Genomic DNA, 25,364 nt, shown 5'->3' with positions numbered 1-25,364 from the left:
CCTCTCTGGGATCTCTTCAGGCTGCTTAGATTCTCTTAAAAATACAAGGGCTCTTATCTTTTAGCAGCTGCCTCTTTCCAAGCCCCCAGAGCACCAAGGCTGCTGTCCTGGCTTGCTCTGGGCTTGAAATGAGAAGGGTTGTGGTGATCAGAGAGGAAGGACAAATACTGATTTATTTATCAATAATTTCTTGTGTTTCACTACTATGTGGGAATTTTTAGCACCTACTCTGTGTAGGCACTGGGTACTCTGTGTGTATCCTCCCCCCATGCTCCAGCTCAGCAGGACTGGCCTTCTTCCATTTCTTATTATTATGCTCCCTCCTACCACAGGGCCTTCGTATTCCATCTTTCTTAGTGTCAAAACCATCCCTTACCTCCTTTCTTTCCATTTCTTTTTTAAAATCATTTATCCTGCGAAACTTTTCAACAGTTCCTCTCCAAATACTGTCCTAATAATGACATGTCCCTAGCGAGTGTTATCTGTAGCCTGGAATATGCTACTTTATGATGGATCTGTAATTTCTCAGTAGGATTGCTACTTTTCTCTACCTCTTATTTTATTAGGTCTTAAATCATTGGCCTTGGGCTGGTATGGAATGTGAGCTAGAGCTTCAGGTTAGGACACAACTTAATGTGAACTTTTATCTTCCAGGCATGAGAAAGTAAATAAATTTGTACACTTCTACTCTTTATAGCCAACCAGGATATATAATTCCAGAAATATATATATATATACATATATATATATATATATACACACAATGGAATGATGGGCAGATGTTTAAAAAATAGACCAAGGAAGGTCTTTTCAATATAGCATGATCATTAAACGTATTAGCTAACTTTTAAAAATTAGGTGAATTTTTAAAATTAAGTAAAAGCACACTGTTTGTAGGGTGCAATCATTTGTATAGGAAAGGAAGGAAAAAAATGATATAGTTGTACCTCCTTAGATGAGCATAAAATATCTCTGGAAGGACATCCAGGAAATAATAGTGGTTGTTTGTGATGAGAAAAATAGAGTGGCAGGAGATAGATGTAGGAGCAAGAATGTTTATAAATATGTGAATGTATTATCTATTCAAAATAATTAAATAAATATTTTTAAATGTTTTAAAATAAAAATTAATGGATAGATAATCATATTTTCACAGTGGGACAAGATAGAGTAATATGGGTTAGATTGACCCGTTCACCTAAACAGACATAAAATACATGAAACAGTGATTTTTAAGATGCTCAATTACAGAACTATAATTACAGAACTGAAATTACAGAATTTTCAATCTGGCAGTGAAGGACAGTGATCCCTGAGAGATGGAAAATAATAAAAGGAGGTCTATGATTGCCCCTGCTTCCCAACTGGAGAGTTTTCAGGTTATGGTATAAGGAAGGCGAACCCGGGTAGGGCTCAGCCTAAGTTGGTAGAAAGCTGGGAATTTGGGGAAAATGGGCCAACTAGAATGTCAAGGGCAGAACACCATGAGAAGAGAGCTACACAGAGAGCTCTAGAGATCTACAGATCTGTACCCTTTGAACATTCAGCAGAGTAACGATAGGAACATGTGTGTGAAGGAACTACCCAAGACTGGGCAAAAGAACATTCAAAAGAGTCAGAAATAACAGTGCCCAGAACAAACAGAAGTCTGAGAATAGTGTCTGTTTTCACCATCCAGACTGAAAAGTTTGGTAATTTGTAGGACATTCAGTAGAGCACACAGAAGGTCTTGTCTTAAAAGTAGTGAATAATTTGTCCTAGATTATGCACTGCTCCAGTCCTACCTAATAAATTGTAAGAACAAAACCCAAGAGGGTTAAACTATTTCCAAATAATGTAACTGCATCCAAGAACAAAATGTTTAAAAGAATACCAAAATACCCAACACCCCAAAATGTAAAAGTTTTAGAACCCAAAGAAAAAATTACCAGCCATGCAAAGAAGTACCAATATATGTCCCATAATGAGTAAATAATTCAGTCAATGGAAACTAACAACTGAGAGTCAACAGACAGGACATTAAGACCGTAATTATAACAGTATTCTACATGTTCAGAAAGTTAAGCAGAGACATGTAAGGTATAAAAAGACCAAAATAAAAATCCTAAAGGTGAGGAAAAAAGTGTAAGATTAAAAATGCTTTAGATGGGATTACAAGCAAATTAGACATTACACAAAAATTAATAAACTGGAAGATATAGCAATAGGAAATATCCAAAATTGAAACACAAAAAGAGAAGTTATGGAAATGAACAAAGTATAAAATTCGAGTCTCTGGAAGATATGGACAAAAAGTAGGAACAGAAAGAATACTGGAGGAAATAGTGCTCAAGAATTGTCCATATTTCATGAAAACTATACATGCAGATCCAAGAAACTCAAGTAATCCCAAGGACAAGAAAACTCTATAGCTATAGCATGTGTCATGTCATAATAAAATAGTTCAAATCCTATGACATAGAGAAGCTCTTAGGCAAACAAACAAGCCCACACGCCCCACAAAACACCAACTTATTGTGTACAGAGAAACAAAGATAAAAATAACATATTTCTTACAGAAAACAATGCAAATGAGAAGAGAATGAGCAACGTCTTTAGAGGATTGAGAGAAAAAAAGCTGTTAACCTAGTGTTCTATAGCCAACAAAAGTATCTTTAAAAATGCAGATGAGGAGCACCTGGATGTTTCAGTCTTTTAAGAGTCAGACTTCAGCTCAGGTCATGATCCCATGGTTCAGGAGTTTGAGCCCCGTGTAGGGTTCTGTGCTGACAGCTCAGATTCAGAGCCTGCTTCAGATTCTGTGCTGCCTTCTCTCTCTGCCCCTCCCCTCGTGCTCTGTCTCTGTCTCTCTCCCTGTCTCTCTGCCCCTTCCCTGCTCTCGCTCTGTCTCTCTCTCTCAAAAATAAATTTAAAACATGCAGATGACAAGATGTTTTCATAAATGCAAAAGATCAAACTCCACTACAAGAAATGTTAAAGGAAGTCTTTTAGGCAGAAAGATACAAGGCAGAAAGGTACAAGGCAGAAAGATACAAGGCTGGAAATATGGGTCCATACAAAAGAATTAAGGAAACAAAAATGGTATTCATAATATAAGTTCATATATGTGAAAGTTTATTTTTAAATCTTTTTAAAAGACAATACTTAAAATAATAATGATGTAATGTGGGATTGATAGCATATGGGAAAGTAAAATGTATGACAACAGAGTACAAAGGTTAAGGGAAGAGACATAAAAGCATTCTAGCAAAAGATTTCTATCATATATGTGCACTGGTACAGTATTGCTGAAAGCTAAACCGTGATCAAAAATAAACACATATGATATAAACCCTACAGCAACCACAAAGTAAAAAAAAAATCACACAGAGTTTTTGTTAAGTCAAAAAGGATAGTGAGTGGAATCATGAAAAATATTCAATGAATCAAAAGATGGAAAAGGAAATAATAAATGGGACAAATAGAAAACAAAGAAGCTGATAGATTTAAGCTTAACCACATGAATAATCATATTAAAAGTAAATAATCTAAAAAAAAAAAAAAAACTAAGTGATCTAAATAGCCCAGTTAGAAGACAGAGATTGTAAAACAGCAAGGTGCAATTGTGTGCTGCCAACAACAACGACGACAACAAAATCTTAAATATAAAGACACAAATAGTTTTAAAAATAGAATAAAAAGATATGAGTTATAAATAAATATTAGTGTTTAGAGTGTATAAATCTAAAGGAAGCTGAAGTGTTAACATCAAGACAAAATAGATGTCAAAGCAAAGAATATTAGCAGAGATTATTAGAGTCACTTCATAACAAGATTAAAGTTAACTCATCAAGAGTACAGAAAAATCTTAGACATTTATGCCCTTATTAACAGAGCTACAAAATACATGAAGCGAAAAACTGATAGAACATCGTGAAGAAATAAACAAATTCAAAACTATAGTCATAGATTGCAATACCCCCCTCTCCATAACTAATGGAACAAGGAAACAGAAAATCAGTAAAAATATACACGACTTGAATAACACTACCAACCAACTTTACCTAATAAATGTGTATAGACCCCTCTACTCAACAGCAACATAATATGCATCCTTGTCAAATACACGTGGAGCATTTACCAAGATAGGCCATATTCTGAGCCATTAAAAAGTCTGAATAAATTTGGAAGGATTCAAGTCATACAAAGTATCTTACCTGACCACAGTGAAATTAAATTAGAATCAATAACAAAAAAAAAAAAAACACCAAAAAATCCCGAAATATTTGGAAACTAAATTACACATGTGTATATAACAAATAGGTCAAAGAAAGAAAACAAAAGAGAAATTAGGAAGTATTTTTAACATAATGAAAATGAGAACACTGCATATTTTTGGGGGGGATTTTTTGTGGGATTCTGCTACATGAGTACTTAGGTGAGATTTATAGTACTAAATACCTATATTAGAAAAAAGAAAAGCTCTCAGGTCAATGATGTTAACTTTTACCTTAAGGAATGAGAAAAAGAAGAGATAATTAAACACAAAGTAAGTAAAAGATTAAAACAATAAGAACTAAAAAGAAATCAATAAAATATAAGTGAAAACAACAGAGAAAAATCAATGCAACCAAAAGCTGGTTCTTTAAGCAGATCAATAAAATTGGTAAACCTCTAGGCAGACTGACAAGGCAGATGAGAGAAGGGACACAAATATGCTCAACAGCATTAATCACCATGGAAATGCAAAACAAAACCAAACCACACTGAGATACCATGATATCCCAATCATACTGAACTTCAAAGACTGCCCATATGAAGCATCGGTAAGAAGGCATAGCAACTGGAACTCAAACACTACTGTTGGGAATATAAAAGGGTACAACCACTTCGGAAAAGTGTTTGACCGTTTCTTTGAAAGTTAAATATACCCACCATATGATCTAGTTATTCCACTCCTAGGCATCTCCTCCAGAGAGAAATGAAAGCCTATATCCTATACACAAAGACTAGTAAACAAAATTCATAGCATCTTTGTTTATAACAGCTCACAACTGGACACAACCCAGATGTCGATCAGTAAGTGAATGAATAATCAAACTGTGGTATATTTGTGCAAATGGAATAATACTCAGCAATAAAAAAAAAAAGTGGTGAACTATTAATACATGCTAAACATAGGTGAATCTAAAAATAATGATACCGAATAAAAGAAGCCAGGCCCAGAAAGAGAACACAAATTTTATGATGACATGTATATTAGATTCTAGCAACTGCAAACTAAACTATAGTAACAGTAGATCGGTGATGGCCTAGACAAAAAGAATGACAAGGTCAGAAGGGAGGAATTACAAGAAAATTTGGAAGGAAGGCTAATATGTTCATAATCTTGAATGTAGTAATAGCTGCACAGGTGTCTAAGTCAAAACTTATCAAACTGTGTACTTAAAATACATGCAGTATTCTGTATCTCAACTATACTTCAATTAAGCTGTTAAAAATTAAAAGCTAATTAAAAGATTAATGGACAACTGTGAGTAAATACATACACAAATGAAAAGTTGGTTTCTTACCAGTCATTCACACCAATAAAGATAGGAAACATTAATTTATTTGGAGCTTGGTAAAAACATCAATGAAGGCAAAAAGGATCCATTTGAATCTATTTTATTATATCTAAAATTAATAGAATTTTAGAATTTAGATATTCTAAATAAAATGTACCTAGCATACACTACATGGTTTTTATTTTTTAATACACTCATTAAAAAAACAAGATGCTGTGTTTCCAACGAATTACAATACATGCATACAAACAAAAAAGCAACATAGGACTTTCCCTTGCTAGTATCTATAATTCCAGATCTAGGAGAATTCTAGTTTTGAGGTTCATTCTGCCCAGTGTAAACTTTGATGCACTTTGGTCTCCTATTTTACACAATCAAATGAGAATATATTTGTTTGACTTGAGGTCTATTCTATTTGTGGTTCAGTTTGAATAGGATTGAGAATTTCTGGTCACTTATGCCCAAGCTCTGCAGAAGCGGAGTTACACCGGTGGCGAGTTCACGGGGGAACTGCGCTCGGTGCATGTTACAGTCCTCATTTTATCCAGCTACAGCTGTAATTCCGCTCTGAAATTCGGTGCATGGAAAATGGAAAAAGATTAGGCTGCTGGAGAGAGGGATAAAGTAGGTTACATCTGGTTCTAGGATTTTTCTTTCAAACAAAATAAAAAATTGCATGAGATGCCTTGTGTTATTTTTCTTAATCCTGCTCACTTTCCTGGGTAGAATAATAAATCCCCTTTCCTGCCTTGCCATCTTCCTAGCCACGTAGAGGCTACACATTAAAAAATACTCTTAAACTGAAGTAATCAGGCCAAATACCATTTTCACATACAAAGCCTTTGAAATATAGAACACGCAAATTCAAGTTGATGTTGTTGGAATGCCTAAAAAGACATTACCAAGAGCAGGCCTTCAGTTGCTGTGTCTCATATGTTTATACATATTTTAAAATGTGTACCTTCAACATTTAATGCCTTGTACTCTTATGTATAAATATCCTTTGTGTCAAAAATTTTTCAAAACTATCACAAAAACTACATTGGAAATGTGGGGTTTTTTTATTTTTTTTAATGTTTTTATTTATTTTTGAGACAGAGAGAGACAGAGCATGAGCAGGAGAGGGGCAGAGAGAGAGGGAGACGCAGAATCCGAAGCTGGCTCCAGGCTCTGAGCTGTCAGCACAGAGCCCGATGCGGGGCTCAAACTCACGGACTGTGAGATCATGACCTGAGCTGAAGTCGGTTGCTTAACTGACTGAGCCACCCAGGCGCCCCTGGAAATGTGGTTTTTTACAGATTTGCTTTGTCTGTCTGCATAGGGACATTCTCTGAGTGTTTCCTATCCACGTTTATGTACTTGTCTCTCTTTACCCCCAAACACTGAAACAGAAACAGGGTTGCAGTAAAGAACTCAAAGGCTTTGAAATCAAAGGACCTGGCCCAGCCCCAGAACCACCACTAACTTCAGCCTTTCGCTGCTGCTCCTTACCTCTCTCTGCCTGTTTCTTTTAAACAATACATGAGAATGATATTCACAGGATTGTAGCGAGGATTAGTCAAAGGAATTGGGTAAAACTTTTAGCCAAGAGCCCAGCAGGTATTGAGGACTCAAAAAAAAAAAAAAAAAACTAGCTCTACCTTTAAACTGCAAAAAGTTTAGGACAGGGCCCATAACTATGAATGATCTCATCACATAGCAACGGGACTACTGTGTGCCCTAACAGGAATAGAATACTTGAAAATTATTACTTGAGCAAAAGGAATATTTCTTTGAAAGGCAGAGAAAGCCTAAAAAGAATAATATAATTAAAATGAAAAGACCTAGTTTATTTTTTAAAGTTTGTTTGCTTCTTTGTTTGTTTGTTTAAGTAAATTATTTATTTATTGAGGCAGGGCTCAATCTCATGAGCCGCAAGATCATGACCTGAGCCAAAATCAAGAGTCAGATGCTTAACCCAAGCATCCCCAAAAAACCTAGTTTAAATTCCACCTTTGGCATCTTAATTAAATAACTAATTCTGGTTGATTTGTTTATTCTACTAATCATCTCATAGTCTGTAAAAGGGACATGACCTGTTAATGGTAAATTCTTGGTGAATATATACTGAGAGATTGAATCTAAGGTATTGTCTATGACAGTGTTTTCTATACATTTATCTGTCTGACAGTACAAGATTCCTTTCATTTAAGGAAAAGACATAAAATTAAGTGATATTTCTCTATATATCATTCACTAGCAGTCGTGTATTTCCCTCTAATGATAAATATATGGAGCAAATGTGGCTCTACAGGACATTAATTGCATTAGAGCCTGAAGGGCAAAATTTAAAGCTCATGAAGATTCCAGGAGCAATTAGAGACCCAATGAGATCCCTAGATCCATTGACAGAAAACCAGGGCTGAAAAGCACCGTGCATTTGACTTCTGAAACATTATCTTGAAGTTTGTTTGTATTTTTTTCCAAGCAAATACTCCTAGCCCTTTAAAGATTTTTTTTTTTTTTTTCATTTCATAGGTCTCCCGTTATGGCTGGAGGTCTCTTTGCTGTGGATCGAAAGTGGTTTTGGGAGTTGGGTGGCTATGACCCAGGTTTAGAAATCTGGGGAGGAGAACAATATGAAATCTCTTTTAAGGTAAGTTACCAAGACCCTCTTCGCACTATGTCTACATAATTTCAGTGATTCCCATAAAGAGTCATCATTCTGTTTCGTGACCTATATTGTGAGATAACAACGAAAATAGATATGTCACCTTTCCAAGCCAGCTTTGGGATGAGAGAGCTGCTTCCCTCTGATGTTTCAGTGAGATGTAACCATGCCATGAAGGAAATCATTCAAAATCCCGTTTGCAGGTGGGAGACTTGGTGTACCAACAGACCTGCTGCTTCACCAACCAAGCATCCCCTCCACAGAGCACACAGAGTGAAGAATTGAAACAAAAGAAATTGGATTATTGGAATTTTCTCCATTTGTATTGATTTTAGAAATAATGGTTCCTATTTTGATCATAACCAGTTATTCCAAAATTTCAGTTAACAGAAGAGTAACTTAAAAAATATGAATAACAAATTAAGGCTCTTCTTCATAGAATTCCATAATAGGCCAATGTTTTTACTTATTTCTCTCTGAAACTGCCGAGGTCTCTACTTGCCTCGACCATAAACGCTCAGCAAAATTATATGCTTTATAACATACATACATGTTACATACATCATGTGTACATACATATGACAGAATGCAGATTTTAGGGTTTGCGAATGAAAAAAATCTGCCACAACACGTGAAGACCAGAAGAGCAAAGCAAAATAAACTGTGTGAAAGGTTGCACTCCAAACCCCCAAGATGCATTTTTTTTCCAAAAACAGTCTCATTAAGGAAAAAAAACTTCATTTTCTTTTTTTCTTTATGATTGTCATTATTTATACAGAAGATGGATTTATTTTGTAAGGTTTATCATACAGAAGTTTCTTAGTAAATAAATCATTTTTCCTAATTACTTCCATCATAAAATCAAACCAATTCTTGCTGAGAAAAAAAGTGTATACTGAATATAGTAAAAGTCAGGCTTAAGCATCCAGCCAAACTCTCTAAATTTATACATAGAAAGAAAATGACAAAACTGATCTTTATAAAACTGTAACGGCTATCTTCAATATGTTAACAAAAATGTTACATTGTCCTCAAAGTGTCAGAAAATAAATATCCCTAAAGAGAAACTCAGGAGGCTTCAGGACATCTAGAAGTTTCCATCTCACTCTGCTGGCAGTAATCCTTGTAACACCGTTTAGTAAATTCGTGTTTTTCTTCACCGTCTTTCAAAGCCATCTAATTTCATATCTGAGGTACTTTTTAAAGACCTTTCTGTAGATATGTGGTATTAAGTCCTTCAAGTTGCCAATGTTGTTTGTTTCTCTGCTGTAGTAATAGCTGCACACTTATCACTGTGTATATGGCATAAGGTAGTATAATAGTTAATGATGATAGAAGCGGTACCTATTCCATTTACTTAATGGTATGTGACAGATGCTGAGCTAAATGCTTTATATACATTATCCAATTTAAAGTCACATCTCTAAGAGGTTGGTGTTATTCCATTTTACAAAAAAAAAAAAAAAAACACACACACACACAACTGGGGTTCCTGCGTGGCTCAGTCGGTTAAGTGACCGACTCTTGATTTCGGCTCAGGTCTTGATCTCACGGGTTTGTGAGTTCAAGCCCCCCATCAGCCTCCACGCTCACAGTGCAGAGCCTGCTTGGGATTCTTTCTCTCTCCCCTCCCTGATCATGTGCATGCATGGATGTGCGTGTATACTCTCTCCCTCTCAATATGAATAAACTTTAAAAAAAAACACAACTGAGACTTAATGTTTTAAAGATTTTTTAAATACTTATTTTGAGAGAGCACAAGCTGGGGAAAGGGTCAGAAAGAGAAAAAGGGAGAGAGAATCTTAGGCAGGTTCCATGCTCAGTGCAGAGCCTGATGTGGGGCTTGATCATGATCTAAGGCAAAATAGTCTGATGCTTAACTGACCGAGCCACCCAGCTGCCCCTAACATGTTAAAAACTTTAGACTACAAATTGTTTTAAGCTTTAAAGATTATGTACATTACCTAATGCTGCTTCGGAATTGAAATGCTCCATCTCTGCTTAACTGCAGGGAATACAGAACCGGTCCAACCACAGTCCTCACTGTGAACCTTTTGATTTCTACCTAGTTTCCTCTCACTGAAAAAGCGAGTATCTTCATTATAGTCAATAGCATGACAGTAAACTTACCGCTGACCCTGGCAAAATAATATTGATTATCATATATGGCTCAAAGCTAGGTGCAACGTTTGCAATAATACCTTCAACTGGAAAAACCGAATATTACATTTGACCCCAAGATTAAGGGGAAAAAATGGCATTGCTGTAGCTGCAACATCTTCAGAATTCAAGAGATGCGTTTTACTTTTCACTGATCAAGATTTATTTTGCTTAAATACTGTTAGTTCATGGATTCTTCAAGTTTAAAATGTTATTATGAACATTTCTATTAAGTGGGAGGTATCTGGCTCTGAATAACGAGCTGGATGATGGATAAAATTCCTATGGAAAGTCTGGAGGATTTGCGTAATATACATTTGCATTCTACATCAAAAGGCATTTTTTTAACAAATGTAGACTTGCATCTTTCGTTTCTGTATCACTTGTATCTATCACACCTCTTCTGGGTGACCTGAGATTTTATTACCCCATTTCCTATTTTTCAGTTATCTGTCATTCTGAAGGATATAATTGGAATGCAGCCCTGTCGTCTTTGTCTAGAAACCATGGCAACAGCACTGGAAGTTCAGGACTAAATTGCCCCAGGTTGCTTGGTTGGAATGACAGATTCTTTGGCAACAGCTATTTCTTACAGGGTCCCATTTCAGACATATCCCTTCATTCTTCTTGCTATTGTGTGCTGACCTTGGGGTTCCTGTCCCTCCCTATTAGTATTTGTAACATGAGGGGGACAAACTTAAACAGGCTTTGGTAGAATTTGCATTGAAGCAAGAAGAATTTTCTCCATGGGAAAGGAATCAAAAGAATTATACACACATAGCTCTGAGAAACGGTATTAAAAAGAAAAGAAAATCAAACATTTGCATTATGTTTAATTTTGCCGGGTAAAGCACTGTAAGATTTACACTGGGCAGCACTTGAAATTCAGGAAGTATGTATGGATCACTAAGAGTTTACTTGTCTATCTCACATTGTAATAAAGAAATTGTTTTAAGTGTAGATTCAAATGCTCTGATTCAAAAGATTTCTATCTATGGTCATCATCAGGCATCATTGCTTGCTGTTTGCTCCTTAACCAAAGAATCGTTTCACCACAGTTAATGACAAGGCTCTATCACTAAATAAACTATTTCTAGAAAATCCTGCTTCATATTAAGGGCTTGGTTTCTGGTCAAACAGCCTCTGGTTAAGAGTGCTCCTCAATTTTCTTTCTCTGTAAATCTCCTTCCTTTTTCTAACATCTGAGTAGATCAGTGGATTTCATCCCATAACAGAAAAGCCAACACAAGTGTAATTTTCAGGAGGCAGTTGAGGAAAAGAGCTTTCTGGGGAAATGATCTGTCTGCCTAGTCTTCAGTCTCTTTCAGAATGAATCTGAACTCCTGCATGGCCCAGAATTATCCAGCCGTCTTTCAAACGTTGCTAGGTTAGCCAGCTGCTAGGGAGGGGAAAGCGGCATTTAGTCAGTCATTCAACAAGCTTTTATTGGGCATCCAATTTATTCCAGGACTAGCTCCAGGTACTCAACTTGGAATCGCACCTGGAAACAAAGAGGAAACCACAACAGACAGCACAGTGTGGCATAAAAGAGATAACCCACACCTTTAAATGTCGTCCACCATTTAAGTTATTGAAATAATAGTAAACCATTATGACTCTCTGATTTTTCAGAGTGCATTTTTACATCCATTCCCCAAAGACCAAAGTCCAAATGTTAGCATTTCCAAAAGATATGTCCTTTGATTCCGGAAAACTCTTTCCAGAAAATAAAACTGAGCAGCACACACCAAGTAGGCACCCACAAGAAATTTAGGCTCCATTTCACCCATTCTCAGGCATGAGATATGATGCTTAGAACCAGGAAGGAGAGCATTAAATTTGGGTTGGGCTGCCCTTTTCCACCCCCAGGGGCTTATCAACATGGTCCCACACGGACCCAGTATTTCTTGGGCATCTAGAGTATGGCATGAGCCCTTGGCCACGAGCCTCAGCTATGCAGAAACATGCAAGCCCCCAGGTGAGATGACTACGGCTACCCTAAGTCTGAGAATGAATCTGACAAACCTGGGAACCCCTACGACCTTTTCAAAACCTCTCTTAAGGGACAACATGCCACAGAATCACCTTTGTTATGTACTGTCATCCTTCCTATGTGTTGAGTGTAAGATTCAGGCATTTAGGGATATCATTCGTCTCATAACCTTTCAGCTCTTTTCAGTCCTGAATTCATTCAACAGACATTTATTTATTAATTATAATGTGCCACCTCTGGGCTAAACTCTTGAGATGCAAAGATAAATGCGAGAAGATTCTCATTCCGGTGGAGCTTACTTTCCAGTAGCAGCCTAGAGAATTAACTCACCACAATTACTCATCATCAGTATTATTTGGAATATATTGTATTTCCATATCACAGTAATAATTCGGGACATATGCAATAGCCTATTTGCTAGCCTTCTGTGCTATATTCTTTCTCCTCTTTCAACCTATATCCACATTCTTTTATTCCCCAAGTTGCTTTATTTTCCTCTCCTAAAAATTCAGTTCTCCTAATTACCACACAAATCAAATGGATGTTCTGAATCATAAACCATGAGAGTTTTCATCAATTATCTGCCTCACCTGTCTGAATCTACACAGTAAACCAACTTAACTAGTGATTTTCTTTCCTTTCCAGAAGATAGAAACTCATACTTCCATTTCTACCCCTATTTATTACAGAGATTTTAACTAACCAGTCAGACTTTAGTCTGTTCCTGAGATATTAGCTTGTTCTCTCTACAAATATTAATCAGCAACCTCCACCATGAGTCTATGTACCATGCAAGCTAGACTCTGCAGAAAAAGGCAAAGGTGGCCCAGTGGAAGTCCTTGGATCAGGTACAACTTAGATGAGTATTTCTTCCATGAAAAATAAATATCAAAGCAGGAAAGCACAAACAACTACATTTAAAATTCCCTCTAGGGGCACCTGGGTGGCTCAGATGGTTGAGGGTCCAACTTTGGCTTAGGCCATGAGTTCGTAGGTTCAAGCCCCACATCAGGCTCCATGCTGGCACTGCAGAACCTCCTTGGGATTCTTGCCCTCTCCTCTCTCTCTGTCCGTCCCCTGTTGGTGCTTTCTCTCTCTCTCAAAATAAATAAATAAACTTAAAAAAAACTCATAAGAATTCCCTCTAAAGTAAAACATATAAATGTATATTTATTTGCCAGGCTTCTAATGCAAGACAGATCAAAGCTTTTCCTTCTGCCTTTGGGTGAATAGATTGGAGTAAAAGTAGAGGTCCAAGAACCATACCCATACTGCATTTGCTGTGAGTTCTAGTTTGGTTTCTTTCCAGTGGAATGAGAACTTAAAGACACTTGGAAGCTATCTTGATATGGTAACAGAATCATTTTAAATTTTTCATGATTTTGCCCAATCTTTTATTGTTACTTTGTCCATACCTAATATGACAGCAAAGTTTTTAAATAACAACTCAATCCTTTCAAACTCCTCAAATTAGTTTTGGCATGAACAACAATTCTGTTTTCATAGCCGTATTTCATCAGTCTAAGTGGTATTTAATGAAATTACGCAATTACAGTTTTTTTTCAACTAGCATAATCACATTTGGGAAGAAAGGCACTGCCTTGTAGGTAAGCATGTAAGCTCACTATTGGGAGCAAGGGATTCCAGGTGTATTCAGCGTAACCCCTATTCCATGCAGCTTCGCCATAATAGGAACACCATTTAATACGTTTGCAGAAGGAATGGAGATTGAAGGTTAATACGTTGAATTGATTGAACAGAGATTCAGTCCTTGCTGTCAAAAACTTTCAGTCTAATAAGAGAAAGCTCATGCAACAGAGGTAGGTGTGTTTCTACCTTTTTCCAGAGGTAACTTGCTCACTTATTCAGTTTGGGTCTAAGGTGAGGCTCTTTCTTCTTGTTTTCACCTGTGCCCAGCTGCCTCCAGTTCCCCGATGTAAAGATGGCTGCCCAAGGATATTGAATGGCCAATGTATTGCAGTGACGAGTTCTTGCACTCTGTGCCCTGTTCCTACAGACCAGTGCTCTCTCCTGTGTTTTTTTTTTTAGTTGTCACTTCTTTTCCCTCCCCCAGACCCAATCTTGTGGAGTCTCTGTAAAGTGGGGGGAAAAAAATCAGTCCTAAAATAAGCCTCTGGGGTTTCTTTGAATCTTTGTTTCTACTTTGATGTGACTAGCAAAGAAAATCCCCCTGGAGTAAAAATAGAAAATGGAAAACACATTGAGCATAACGAAATGAATACTTCAAGTTACAATCCTGCCACACACAAATAAATATATACAGTTTAGAGTAACTACAATATGTCTGTGATTTTAATAGGCAGCATCCTGGGGGGGATGTGGGGTTTTTTAATCCCTTTTTGATTTGTAAAACCTTTACATGGAGCTACCTGTGCTCCAAAGTTCTGGGCATTCTGTATTCTTCCTATGATGATAGTAACTATTACTTGGTCCCTTAACAAGAAAAAGTAATGAGTTAGCACTTATAGGTCACTGAATTTAATTTCTTATCCTACTCAATACTAATGTAAGGTAAAAATTAACTTCCATTTCATAATTACAAAAACAGACCATTGCCTAGTTAATATCAAAGCAAGAATTAGAATTCGGGTTTGCTCTAAAAACCATTAGCCTAATTTCTCTTAGCTAGAAAAATAGAAGATTTTATATCATTGGTGAAAAAAAAAAGTGGCTACTGTCATTCTCTGAAACCACTTAAAAAAGGAAATGCAGGTTCTTCCTATCTGATTTTTATTAAATATGGGGGCTGACAATTCTTGTTAAGATTTAATGTAAAATTTAATTTTTTTCTATCTTCAAAATGCAATCATTATTCAATAAGAATTGAATATACACAATAGGGGCTAATCATTGAGTATAAAACATTCAGTTCTCTACTCACACAACATGACAGCCATTAATTTAGAATTGTTATAGCTCAGTAAACCTTATATCCTAGAGCTTAACATCATTATAGAGCTTCTCAAACAAACATGAATTTTATTTATTTGTTAGACAATCAAAATTAATAGCCCTACAAAACTAGCTAAATTTAAAGTTTCCCCACATGATATATAGCCATCCAAAAGAAAATTAAGTAAACTTACAGTTCAACAATTGAATGTTGTATAATTACAATAGATTTACAGTTTTAAAATAAAAAAAGGAAGATCTTCTCTTTGAGATTACTCAAAAAAAGGAGAACAAGAAACAGAAACAAAATACTAAGTTTATCCTTGACAAATAATCAGATATCTGACCCCCAACCACAATACATGAGGAAGGTTATCATATGCAGCAAAAGTGAATTAAATGGTGGGGGGAAAAAAAGCATGGGAAGACAGAATGACCACAACTACAAGTCTCCCTTGAAGCCAGCAGATCTCAATGTCACAAAGTAATGGGCACCTCCTAAGAGGGGTAAGATGGGGAACTGACAACATTTGTTTGAAACAAGGCAACAGGTGTGATTGCCGGTGGCCAGAGCTCCCTCGGATTGAGTTTGGCACAGAAGGGAAGCACAAATGGGAAGTTGGGGACCGTTCTAAAAGAGGTATTAGATAGACGAGCCATATTTGCCGGAAGCAGGCTGTTATTAAGGCAAAATGGAGGAAAGATACTTGATATGATGAACAGCCTTGTGGCAGCCAGTTCCTAATAGATGCTGACAAATACAGGCTAAACTAATTCAGTCACACACAAAGTCATAAAGTGAATACTTACTCTAATTGGTAAGAATTCTCCCTATTCAAAGATAGGTAATGATAATTTTTAAAGAAAACAGCACATAGAAATACTACAAGAAAAGATGAAGAAGAAGAAAGGACCAGGAACAATGAGAACAGGTTACCAAAGTAATGTTGCTATACATTGTTATAAAGTGTTTTAAATATTAATGAAGCTATTGACTCTGCAAAGCAATATTAGATGCTGAACTTTATGAGATTAGGCAAAACAACAAAAGGTAAGAGAAAGAGATGGAAAAAAATAGCAGCAGTCAGGATTAAATGAAAAAGAAAGAGAAAATCATCATCAAAATGAAGGTCCTATTGAAAGCAACACAAAGGAGAAGGGGTATGCTGAAAATACACAGAGGCAAGGAAGGTAGAGTTGAGAAAAAGGAGCAAAATGTTATTAAAATCAGCAAAGTTAAAAGGTAATAGAGTGAAATGATATGGAAGGTATAGGTGCTCATATTAGTGCTCATATTAGGAAAAATGTTGAAATTATAATACCATGTATCAAAACATAGTAGATACAACCAAAGCAGTGATAAGAAGAAAAATTAGATCCTTGGGGAGCCTGGGTGGCTCAATAAATTGAGCTTCGGACTTTGGTTTAGGTCAGGATCTCACAGTTTGTGGGTTTGAGACCCAAGTTGGGCTCTATACTGACACTGTGGTGCCTGCTTAGGACTCTCTCTCTCTCTCTCTCTCTCCCCCCCCCCATCTCTTTCAAAGTAATTAAATTAAAAAAAATTTTAAAGAAAAATTAGATACTTAAGTTCTTATATCAACATAAAAAGAAAGAATAAACATAAGCAAGTTAACTATTAAAATACAGTTTGCAAATGAAAAATGAAATAAACATAAGGAAATAAAGATAAAAGATTAATAAACTTAAAACAGAAATTAATGGTTTAGAAAACCAAAAACTGATGGTGCAAGAGCTAGTTCTTTATAGCCAAAAATAAATAATTAAGGGAGTCACAGATGGAGAGACAGATTAATTAGAAAAAGGTTTTTAAAAAAACTGGCCATGAAAAAAGAAAGAAAACACAAATACACAAACTAAGAAACAATAATAAGTATTTAGAAAAAATTTAAATAGTTCGAAGAGATTAATTAGTCTGTTCAATTCTATACAAAGAAGCTTCAGATTGTGAGTGAAATGATTGATTTTTAATAAAATCATTATAAGCCACTTAGTGGCTTAAAACAACAGAAAATTTTCTCACAGTCTCTGGGTTGGTAGCCCAGTGTCTTTTAGCTGAGCCTCTGCTAAGAATCGCACAAGTCTGAAATCAAATTTTGAGCCAGCTCTATCCTTATTCACAGGCTCAGCTGGGAAAAGATCCATGTTCAAGTTCCCTCGGGTTGTTGGCAGAATCCATTTCTTTGTGGTTGTGGGACTGAACTCCTCACTGTATTGGTTTTCATCTGGATACCACTTTCCGGTCCTTGCCTTTTGGCTCCTTCTTTGACCCTCTCACAACATGGTAGCCTACTTCCTCAAAACCACCAGTAGAATTTCTCTCCTATTTCAAATCTTCCTATCCGTTTCTTCAGGAAAAGCTGAGTCCCTTTTTTAGGACCCACCTGTTAGGTTTGACCCTCCCAAGATAATCTCCTTTTGATTAACTCAAGGTCAACTAAAGTGGGACAATAATCATATCTGCAAAATCCCTTCACCTTTGTCACATAACGTCACCTAATTGCAGATGTGAAATCCATCATATTCACAGTTTGTAGCACACACAAAGCAAGGAGATTATAAAAGGACATGTACACCACGGTGTGAGATTTGGGAGGGAAAGTGGGGGGGGGGGGTTGGCGAGGAGCATCTCAGAATTCTGCCTATCATGCTGCCCAATGACCACAGAATAGAGAAAACTTTCAAAAGGCAATCTCCAAAACATAAAGAACCAAATGCTATCAGTTTCTTACAAATCTTTAAAGAATGCATACTGCAATGTTTTCCAAAAACCATTCTTCAATATTAGAAAAGAAAGAAATCTTTACAATTCATTATTAAATTAATATATAATATTGACAGCATAATATTGATAGCAAATTCTGACCAAGATAGCATAAAATGATAGAGAAATACACATATTTTACTTGTAAATATTAACATTAGAAACTAATAATAGATAAAGAAGGTGTGGTATGCATATACAATGGAATATTACTCGGCAATCAAAACGAATGAAATCTTGCCATTTGCAACTACGTGGATGGAACTGGAGGGTGTTATGCCAAGTGAAATTAGTCAGTCAGAGAAAGATAAAAATCATATCACTTCACTCATAGGAGGACTTTAAGAGACAAAACAGATGAACATAAGGGAAGGGAAATAAAAATAATATAAAAACAGGGAGGGGGGAAAAACAGAAGAGACTCATAAATATGGAAAACAAACTGAGGGTTACTGGAGGGGTTGTGGGAGAAGGGTTGGGTAAACGGGTAAGGGGCACTAAGGAATCGACTCCTGAAATCATTGTTGCACGATATGCTAATTAATTTGGATGTAAATTTTAAAAAATCAAAAATTAAATTAAAATAAATAAATAAATAACTAGTAATAAAATCTCACACAATGGGATAGCTATTCAAAGATTAATACACCAAAATAAGTGTATCTTTGATGGATGTGTTTCAATATTGGGATATGTATTAACATAATTCAACTTGAGTGCATTTTATTTTATTTTGTTCTATTTTATTTTATTTTATTTTATTTTGTTTTATTTATTCTTATTTTATTTTATTTTATTTTTGTGGTCTTTGTAGCAAAACGAAATTTATTTTGAAGTTGTGCTGGTCACAATTATTTGGTATAAACTATTCATTGTTTTTTTCACATTTTTTAAATATAATTTATTGCCAAATTGGTTTTATAGAGTGATGGTCATCTCCATAGGTAATATAGAGGAATTTAATAAACTTTTGCACTCCAAATTTGAACAAAATACTTAATACTTAGCAAGATTAAATGTAAATACATATTTGTAAAATGGATGTATCTCAGCTTTAAAACCATCAGCTAGCTTAAAGAGAAACCTCTAGGAATTAAATTACTATTTAATATCATTTAATATTATTCTAGAGATAGCAGGCAATTCCATTAGGTAAGAAATGATATAAGAAATATAAAAATTGGAAATGAGGAGTGAAATTTTTCATTAACTGCAGATAATATTACCCTATATCTACCTGAACAATGCAAGGGAAATCGACTGGAAAAATACTATAAACAATGAGAAATTTAGTAAGTTGCCTGGGTAAAATATTTATGTGGGGTGTGTGTGTATGTGTGTGTGTGTGTGTGTGTGTAAATACATAAAAAACAGTAGCCTTTACATATACAAACAACCCCAAAAGAAGATACCATTTATAATAGTAGGGAAAAAGACCGCTAGAAATAAACAAGAAATGTCCTAGTCTTGATGAAGAAAGATTATAATGCTGCTGAGAGACATATAGAGACTCAAATACATGAAATTCATAAAGAAGACAATTCTCCCCAAGCATGCTCATAAATTTAATCTCAGCAAAAGTGGTAACATGGATTTTATTGGGGGGGTGGCTAGACACAGTGCTTCTCACTTTATAAGTCAAAACAGATAAACAGAATAATGAGAAAAGTTCTGGAGAAACAATGATAGAGGGTTAATCACAGCTGATAATAAAATACATAATAAAATTTGCATGAATATACAGAGATATCTTTGGCACAGAATTTAAATAAATTCAGATAAATATGGGAATTTAGTATAAGATAGGCTTAACATTTCAAATCAAGAGGAAGATGGTTGATTTCTGAGTAAATAGTATAGGACAACTACTCCTCTGGAGAAAAAAAAATTAAATTGGATCCCTATATAACACTTCATACAAAAATAGATCCCAAGGAGATAAATCTTTTTTTTTTTAATGTTTATTTATTTATTTATTTTTAAAAATTTTTTTTTAAAGTTTACTTTTGAGACAGAGAGAGACAGAGCATGAATGGGGGAGGGGCAAAGAGAGAGGGAGACACAGAATCGGAAGCAGGCTCCAGGCTCTGAGCCATCAGCCCAGAGCCCGATGCGGGGCTCGAACTCACGGACCGCGAGATCGTGACCTGAGCTGAAGTCAGACGCTTAACCAACTGAGCCACCCAGGCGCCCCATGTTTATTTATTTTTGAGAGAAAGACAGGGCACAAGCGGGGGAGGTGCAGAGAGGAGACAGGCAAAATCTAAAGTAGGCTCCAGGCTCTGAGCTCTCAACACAGATCCCGACCAGGGCCTCAAACTCACGAACTGAGAGATCATGACCTGAGCCGAAGTTGGATGTTCAGCCACCCAGGAGCCCCTACAAGATAAGTTATTTTAAGCATTAAAAATGAAAATGCATAAGAACTACAAAAATCCTGGAAGAACTGGAATGGGGAAGGCCTCCTAAATGTGACTTTAAAAAACAAAAAATCCACTAGAAGCAATGAAAGGAAAGATTAATTCATCCACATAAAAATTCTGCACTGGGGTGGTTCAGTCAATTAAGCATCAGATTCTGGATCCCAGCTCAGGTCATGATCTCACAGTCTTTGTGGGTTCAAGCCCCGCATCCAGCTCTGTGCTAACAGTGTGGAGCCTTCTTGGGATTATCTCTCTCTATCTCTCTCTCTCTCTCTGCCCCGCCCCCACTCACATTCACTCTTTCTCTCTCTCAAAATAAATAAACTTTTTAAAAATTCTGCAAGGAAGAAACACACGAAAGACAAATGGCAATCTGAGCAAAATTATTTGCAACTAATACCCTTAATACAGAAAGATCAACTACAAATCAATATGATTAAAGTTTTGAAAAGCCAAATAATAAAAATATTGAGACCGCTCACAGAAAGGACATACAAATGACTCTTAAATATCAAAAGTTATTCATTTTCAATTATGACAAGAAAAAATGTAAATTAAAACTATAATGATATCTTTTTCACCTATTAGATTGGCAACAATCTAAACTTTGATAACACAACACGTTGTCAGAGTGAAGGAAGAGACACTCTCAAACGCGGCCAATTACAGTAATGAGACGTTATATGCCCTCTATAGGAGCAATTAGAAACAATCTTACTAAATGTTTAACGTGCCTCCGTGTTGACCCAATTTCATTTCTATTCTCATGACCCACAGCGAGATTCACACATGTATTCAACAACACACATGCAAAGATGTTTATCTCAACTTGTTTTTATTGATGAAAAAGAGGAAAACTTAAGTGTCAATAAGAGACTGGTTAATTATTATCTAGTTACAATGTGGACTTTAAATAAAACGCAACAGCTTTATTTTTACTATTAGGTGGGGGGAAGGGTTGGATGAGTTACACTGTTTAAAGGCCCCCCATTTCTACCACGTTAAACTTGATACCTGACTGGGTACCCATATACGGTCTCTTTGGGTTTTCATAGGCCCTTCACGTTGTTACTCTCTGAGTGAAGAAGGTTTAGATTGGGTGGTCAGAGCTTTAACGGTACGGTAGTGAGCATAGATTGGGTGGTCAGAAAGACCTTTAAAATACATCCAAATCTGCCTTAATATGTGAATATATATTGGGGTGCCTGGGTGGCTCAGTTGGTTGGGCATCCGACTTTGGCTCAGGTCATGATCTCACGGTTTGTGGGTTCGAGCCCTGAGTTGGGCTCTGTGCTGACAGCTCGGAGCCTGGAGCCTGCTTCAGATTCTCTCTCTCTTTCTCTCTCTCTCTCTCTCAAAAACAAATAGACATTAAAAAAATTTTTTTAAATATGTGAATATATATTTACATGGATGTTAGAACTGCTTATGTACAAACTCTAGAGACAAATCCAGGTACAGATAGACCAAAATTTCTGAGCTAAAGCAAAGACATTGGTTCACTTGAAAACCCTTGAACAAAGAGAATCTGCAGTTCGTGCAGTGGTGTTCTCAGTCTTGGCCTCCCTTCCATATGTAGGTCTGGACTGCAGGGAGGTTCATTTCCCTCTTCCTCTCATTCCTTCAGCCTTGAGTGTCTCCTTCCAGCCGCCACCCTGCCACTGCTCGCAGCAAATGCTCCGTGTATACATGACTCACTGATTAGATTCTTAGGAGAAATTACAGAATAATGACACAACAGCACCCCAGAGAAGGTTTTTCTCCCCAGGTGACTGTCCCCAAGCCAGTCCTTCTGTCCCCCAGTGCCCATGCTTGTTAATCTCCATACCCTTGGTTCCCAGGACTTAGCATCTAGTCCAGCAGCAAAAAACCTATAGTTTTAATTAATAAGCATTTCTCACTTTCTCCATAGTTGTCTAAAAATACAAAAAAAACCCAAGGATGTTTAATTTATACTCCTGGAATTGTTTATTTGCCTCCCTAGAAGGTACAACTCAATCTCATTTTAGAAATGCACTCCTTTTCCCTTAAGCCACCTCTATATAAACTATCATGACAACGCTTTGTACAAATGGTTTTGTTAGAAATAAATTCAGGCTTATAAAGTGTGCTCATTAGAAATCCTTTTTATGCCAAGGATGATCCTAAAATATTTTATATACCTTCTCATTGCTTTTATGAGACAGTATATTAGAGGTCTCTTCTTACTTTCAAGCCTGCAAAGTACCTCAAAGTATAGTTGCAATTTATATCTAAAGTGTGACAGAAGCCTTTTTATGGCACACTATACCTTCAGATACACAAGAAAATATCTAGAGTTGTTCCTATGGGGTTTTTTCCTACAATATTTAGCCTAGGTGACATAAAAATAACCATTTTAATTCAACATGCCCAGAATTGATCTTCCAAAGAAAATATTAAAATGACTCTAAACTCATTCAGAAACTCAAAGATAAACAGAAACAGCTGTTAAATGTCTCGCACGCTAGTCTGAGATTCATTTCAATTACCCGACAAAAGGTACCTCAGGTGTAACAGAGCATTTTCAAGTTAAATTTTATGTCCATTAGATACAAGCCTAGCGGCAAGTCTGAATTCCTTCCAGTTGTTACTTCCTTTATGTCTGATGGCATTTTCCTAATTCCCTGTTTAATTTTATTTTAGCTTTTATAGATGGTTGTAAAGTGAGCAAAATATAACAATTTACACAGCATTCAGTACCTGTGTTAAGGTCAATTTGACTTCCTGCTGAAATTGTTTTCTAATACAGACATTTTGTTCAAGTTTTTGTATTTTTCTGGCCACCATTTTTCCCTAAGAAGAAAAATGAAATACAGTGTAATCACTGCAATTCTTCTGGTGTGTAAATCTATATAAAGCAAGTCACCTTGCCCCCAGCTCAAAAGGCATATGTATAGAAAGTAGGCAAAAAAATCTCTCCTTATGATTCTCAAGCCCTTCACCCCAAATCTCAATAACAATACCATAGACAGCCTCAAAGTATATATACACATTGACTGTACAGATATAAGAATTTGTTTTCTATATTCAATATTTTCTATATTCTACATCAGGGTCCACGACATCAATTGACCCACAACTTCCCTCCTCTTCTCTAAACTGTGAGAGTGACAACTGAGAATACAGTCTCTACCTCTCTCGCACACGCACATTCACAGACTTGCGTGTTGTCATATGCCCTGACCCCTCTCAGAATGATCAGCATGTGTATAGACAACAACCACCCCATAGAGACCCCAAATACCAGAAGAATAAAGGTGGGCCATATCATGTATGGTATGTATATCTTGTGACCACCATTCTTGAGCACTATTATGGGCCACATAAGGGAACTATGTGAATTACTTGGTCCTTACAACCACCTCGTGAAGTAAACACATGACCCCAGCTTGATAGAAGATGACAAGAAGACTCAGAAAAGGGGAGAAAACCTGCTCAATTCAAAGCCCTGTGTGTGTGTGTTCTTTCCACTGTTCCAGATCATAAAAGTGTATCAATTTCTCTCCCAAGATAAAAATAACATGCAAATACCACTATGAACCTTTAAGAGTGCTCACATTTTTTTTGATGACATTTCTTCATACTGAATATTACTTTAAAAAAATGAATTGCTTATACGCTGAAGCTTAGAAGAATTTTTGCTTTGCAAAAGTTTTTGTTTTAATGACAGTTCCTCTGAGTAGCTTTTGACTAATGTGCTAGTTTCAAAGTACACCCTTGACACTCTTAGACTTTCAAACTCTCACTATTCAAAAAGAGAGGGTGTTTTTTTTGCTTTGTTTTGTTTTGGTTTGGGTTTTCTGATACTTCACCTTACTAGAAGACAGAAACCCAATTCAGCCTAACTTAGAGGTAAGGGGAAATTGGAGAGAACACTCATGAAAACAAACCAAAAAAGTCAAGGAAATGGGTGAGCCCCTGGGAGGCCTGGAAATAAGACCTCAAATACTGCTAGAAACCTTTCTTTGAAGATCTCCTCTTTGTCTCTCTCAGCTTTACTCCCTCCAACAGACTCTGCTTCCACCGCTCAGACTTGGCCTCTGGAAGCTCTCTCTGGCTTTTATTTTCTGCTTCACTACCAGAGAGGTAGTTCCAGTCTAATGAAACCTCAAGGAAGAAGTTCAGTTCAGTCATGTTCCTGCCCCTGCCATTAGGAAGGTATTATGATTGACAAGCCAACTACATGGCCAAGGAAAAGCACATGTTTGGACAGTTCCCCAAAAGAAAAAAGTTGCTGTTCTAATATAGAAAGCCAATTTTTAAAAGTTTTTAAAGAACTTGTATTTGTTTTTAGCAGATGGTGAATCCAGAAAATTTAAGCAGTAGACAAAATCAGGAGACATATGGAAATAATGATAAAAAGCAAACAGTTTGCCTCTAATGCACCTTCTAAGCTGTAGAATAATGAATTAAGGGAAATGAGGGATTTTGTCCTTAGCCATAATATTTTACCTACAAAAGCACTTTTAAGATGTTCAATTGTTTTTCTTTCTTCTCCAAGACTTAATGTTTTAATAAACCAATAAGTGATGTATCTTGGGGGTTTTGCTCCAGTCCCTACCCTAATCACTGTTTTTAAGACTGCTACGTGCGACTGCAAAATATGAACACTGCATCTTCAAAGCAATGATCTGTACAACGTACCCTCTGACGTCCTGCTATCCCTACCCAGGCCTCTTAAAAGCTCATTAAGTGCAAAATAGTTTGGGTACAATCTTTTTTATATGGACATGACAGAGCTTTTCTTACTTTGAAGAAATCCTAAGCAGATGGTTCAAGAAATGAGAGCTTCTCCCCTGAGACTAGAAACTACCATGTCCTCATTAAAGACTGTAGATACATTTACCAATTTCTGCTTTTATTATATTCTGAT

At 36.3% G+C, this 25,364-nt stretch overlaps 1 protein-coding gene across 1 annotated transcript in view; it reads left to right on the top strand.

The window, feature by feature from the left end:
* Positions 1 to 25,364, top strand: part of GALNTL6 (polypeptide N-acetylgalactosaminyltransferase like 6) — a 1,201,435-nt gene that overhangs the window by 1,060,051 nt on the left and 116,020 nt on the right. Inside the window, exon 7 of the mRNA XM_042935079.1 lies at positions 8,064 to 8,181. Within this exon, the coding sequence (XP_042791013.1) occupies positions 8,064 to 8,181 (118 nt within the window). The remainder of the gene's footprint in view (positions 1 to 8,063; positions 8,182 to 25,364) is intronic.

Source organism: Panthera leo, chromosome B1 (genome assembly GCF_018350215.1).
Source record: "Panthera leo isolate Ple1 chromosome B1, P.leo_Ple1_pat1.1, whole genome shotgun sequence".
NCBI lineage: Eukaryota > Metazoa > Chordata > Mammalia > Carnivora > Felidae > Panthera > Panthera leo.
This window is presented reverse-complemented; position numbering and strand designations above follow the sequence as displayed.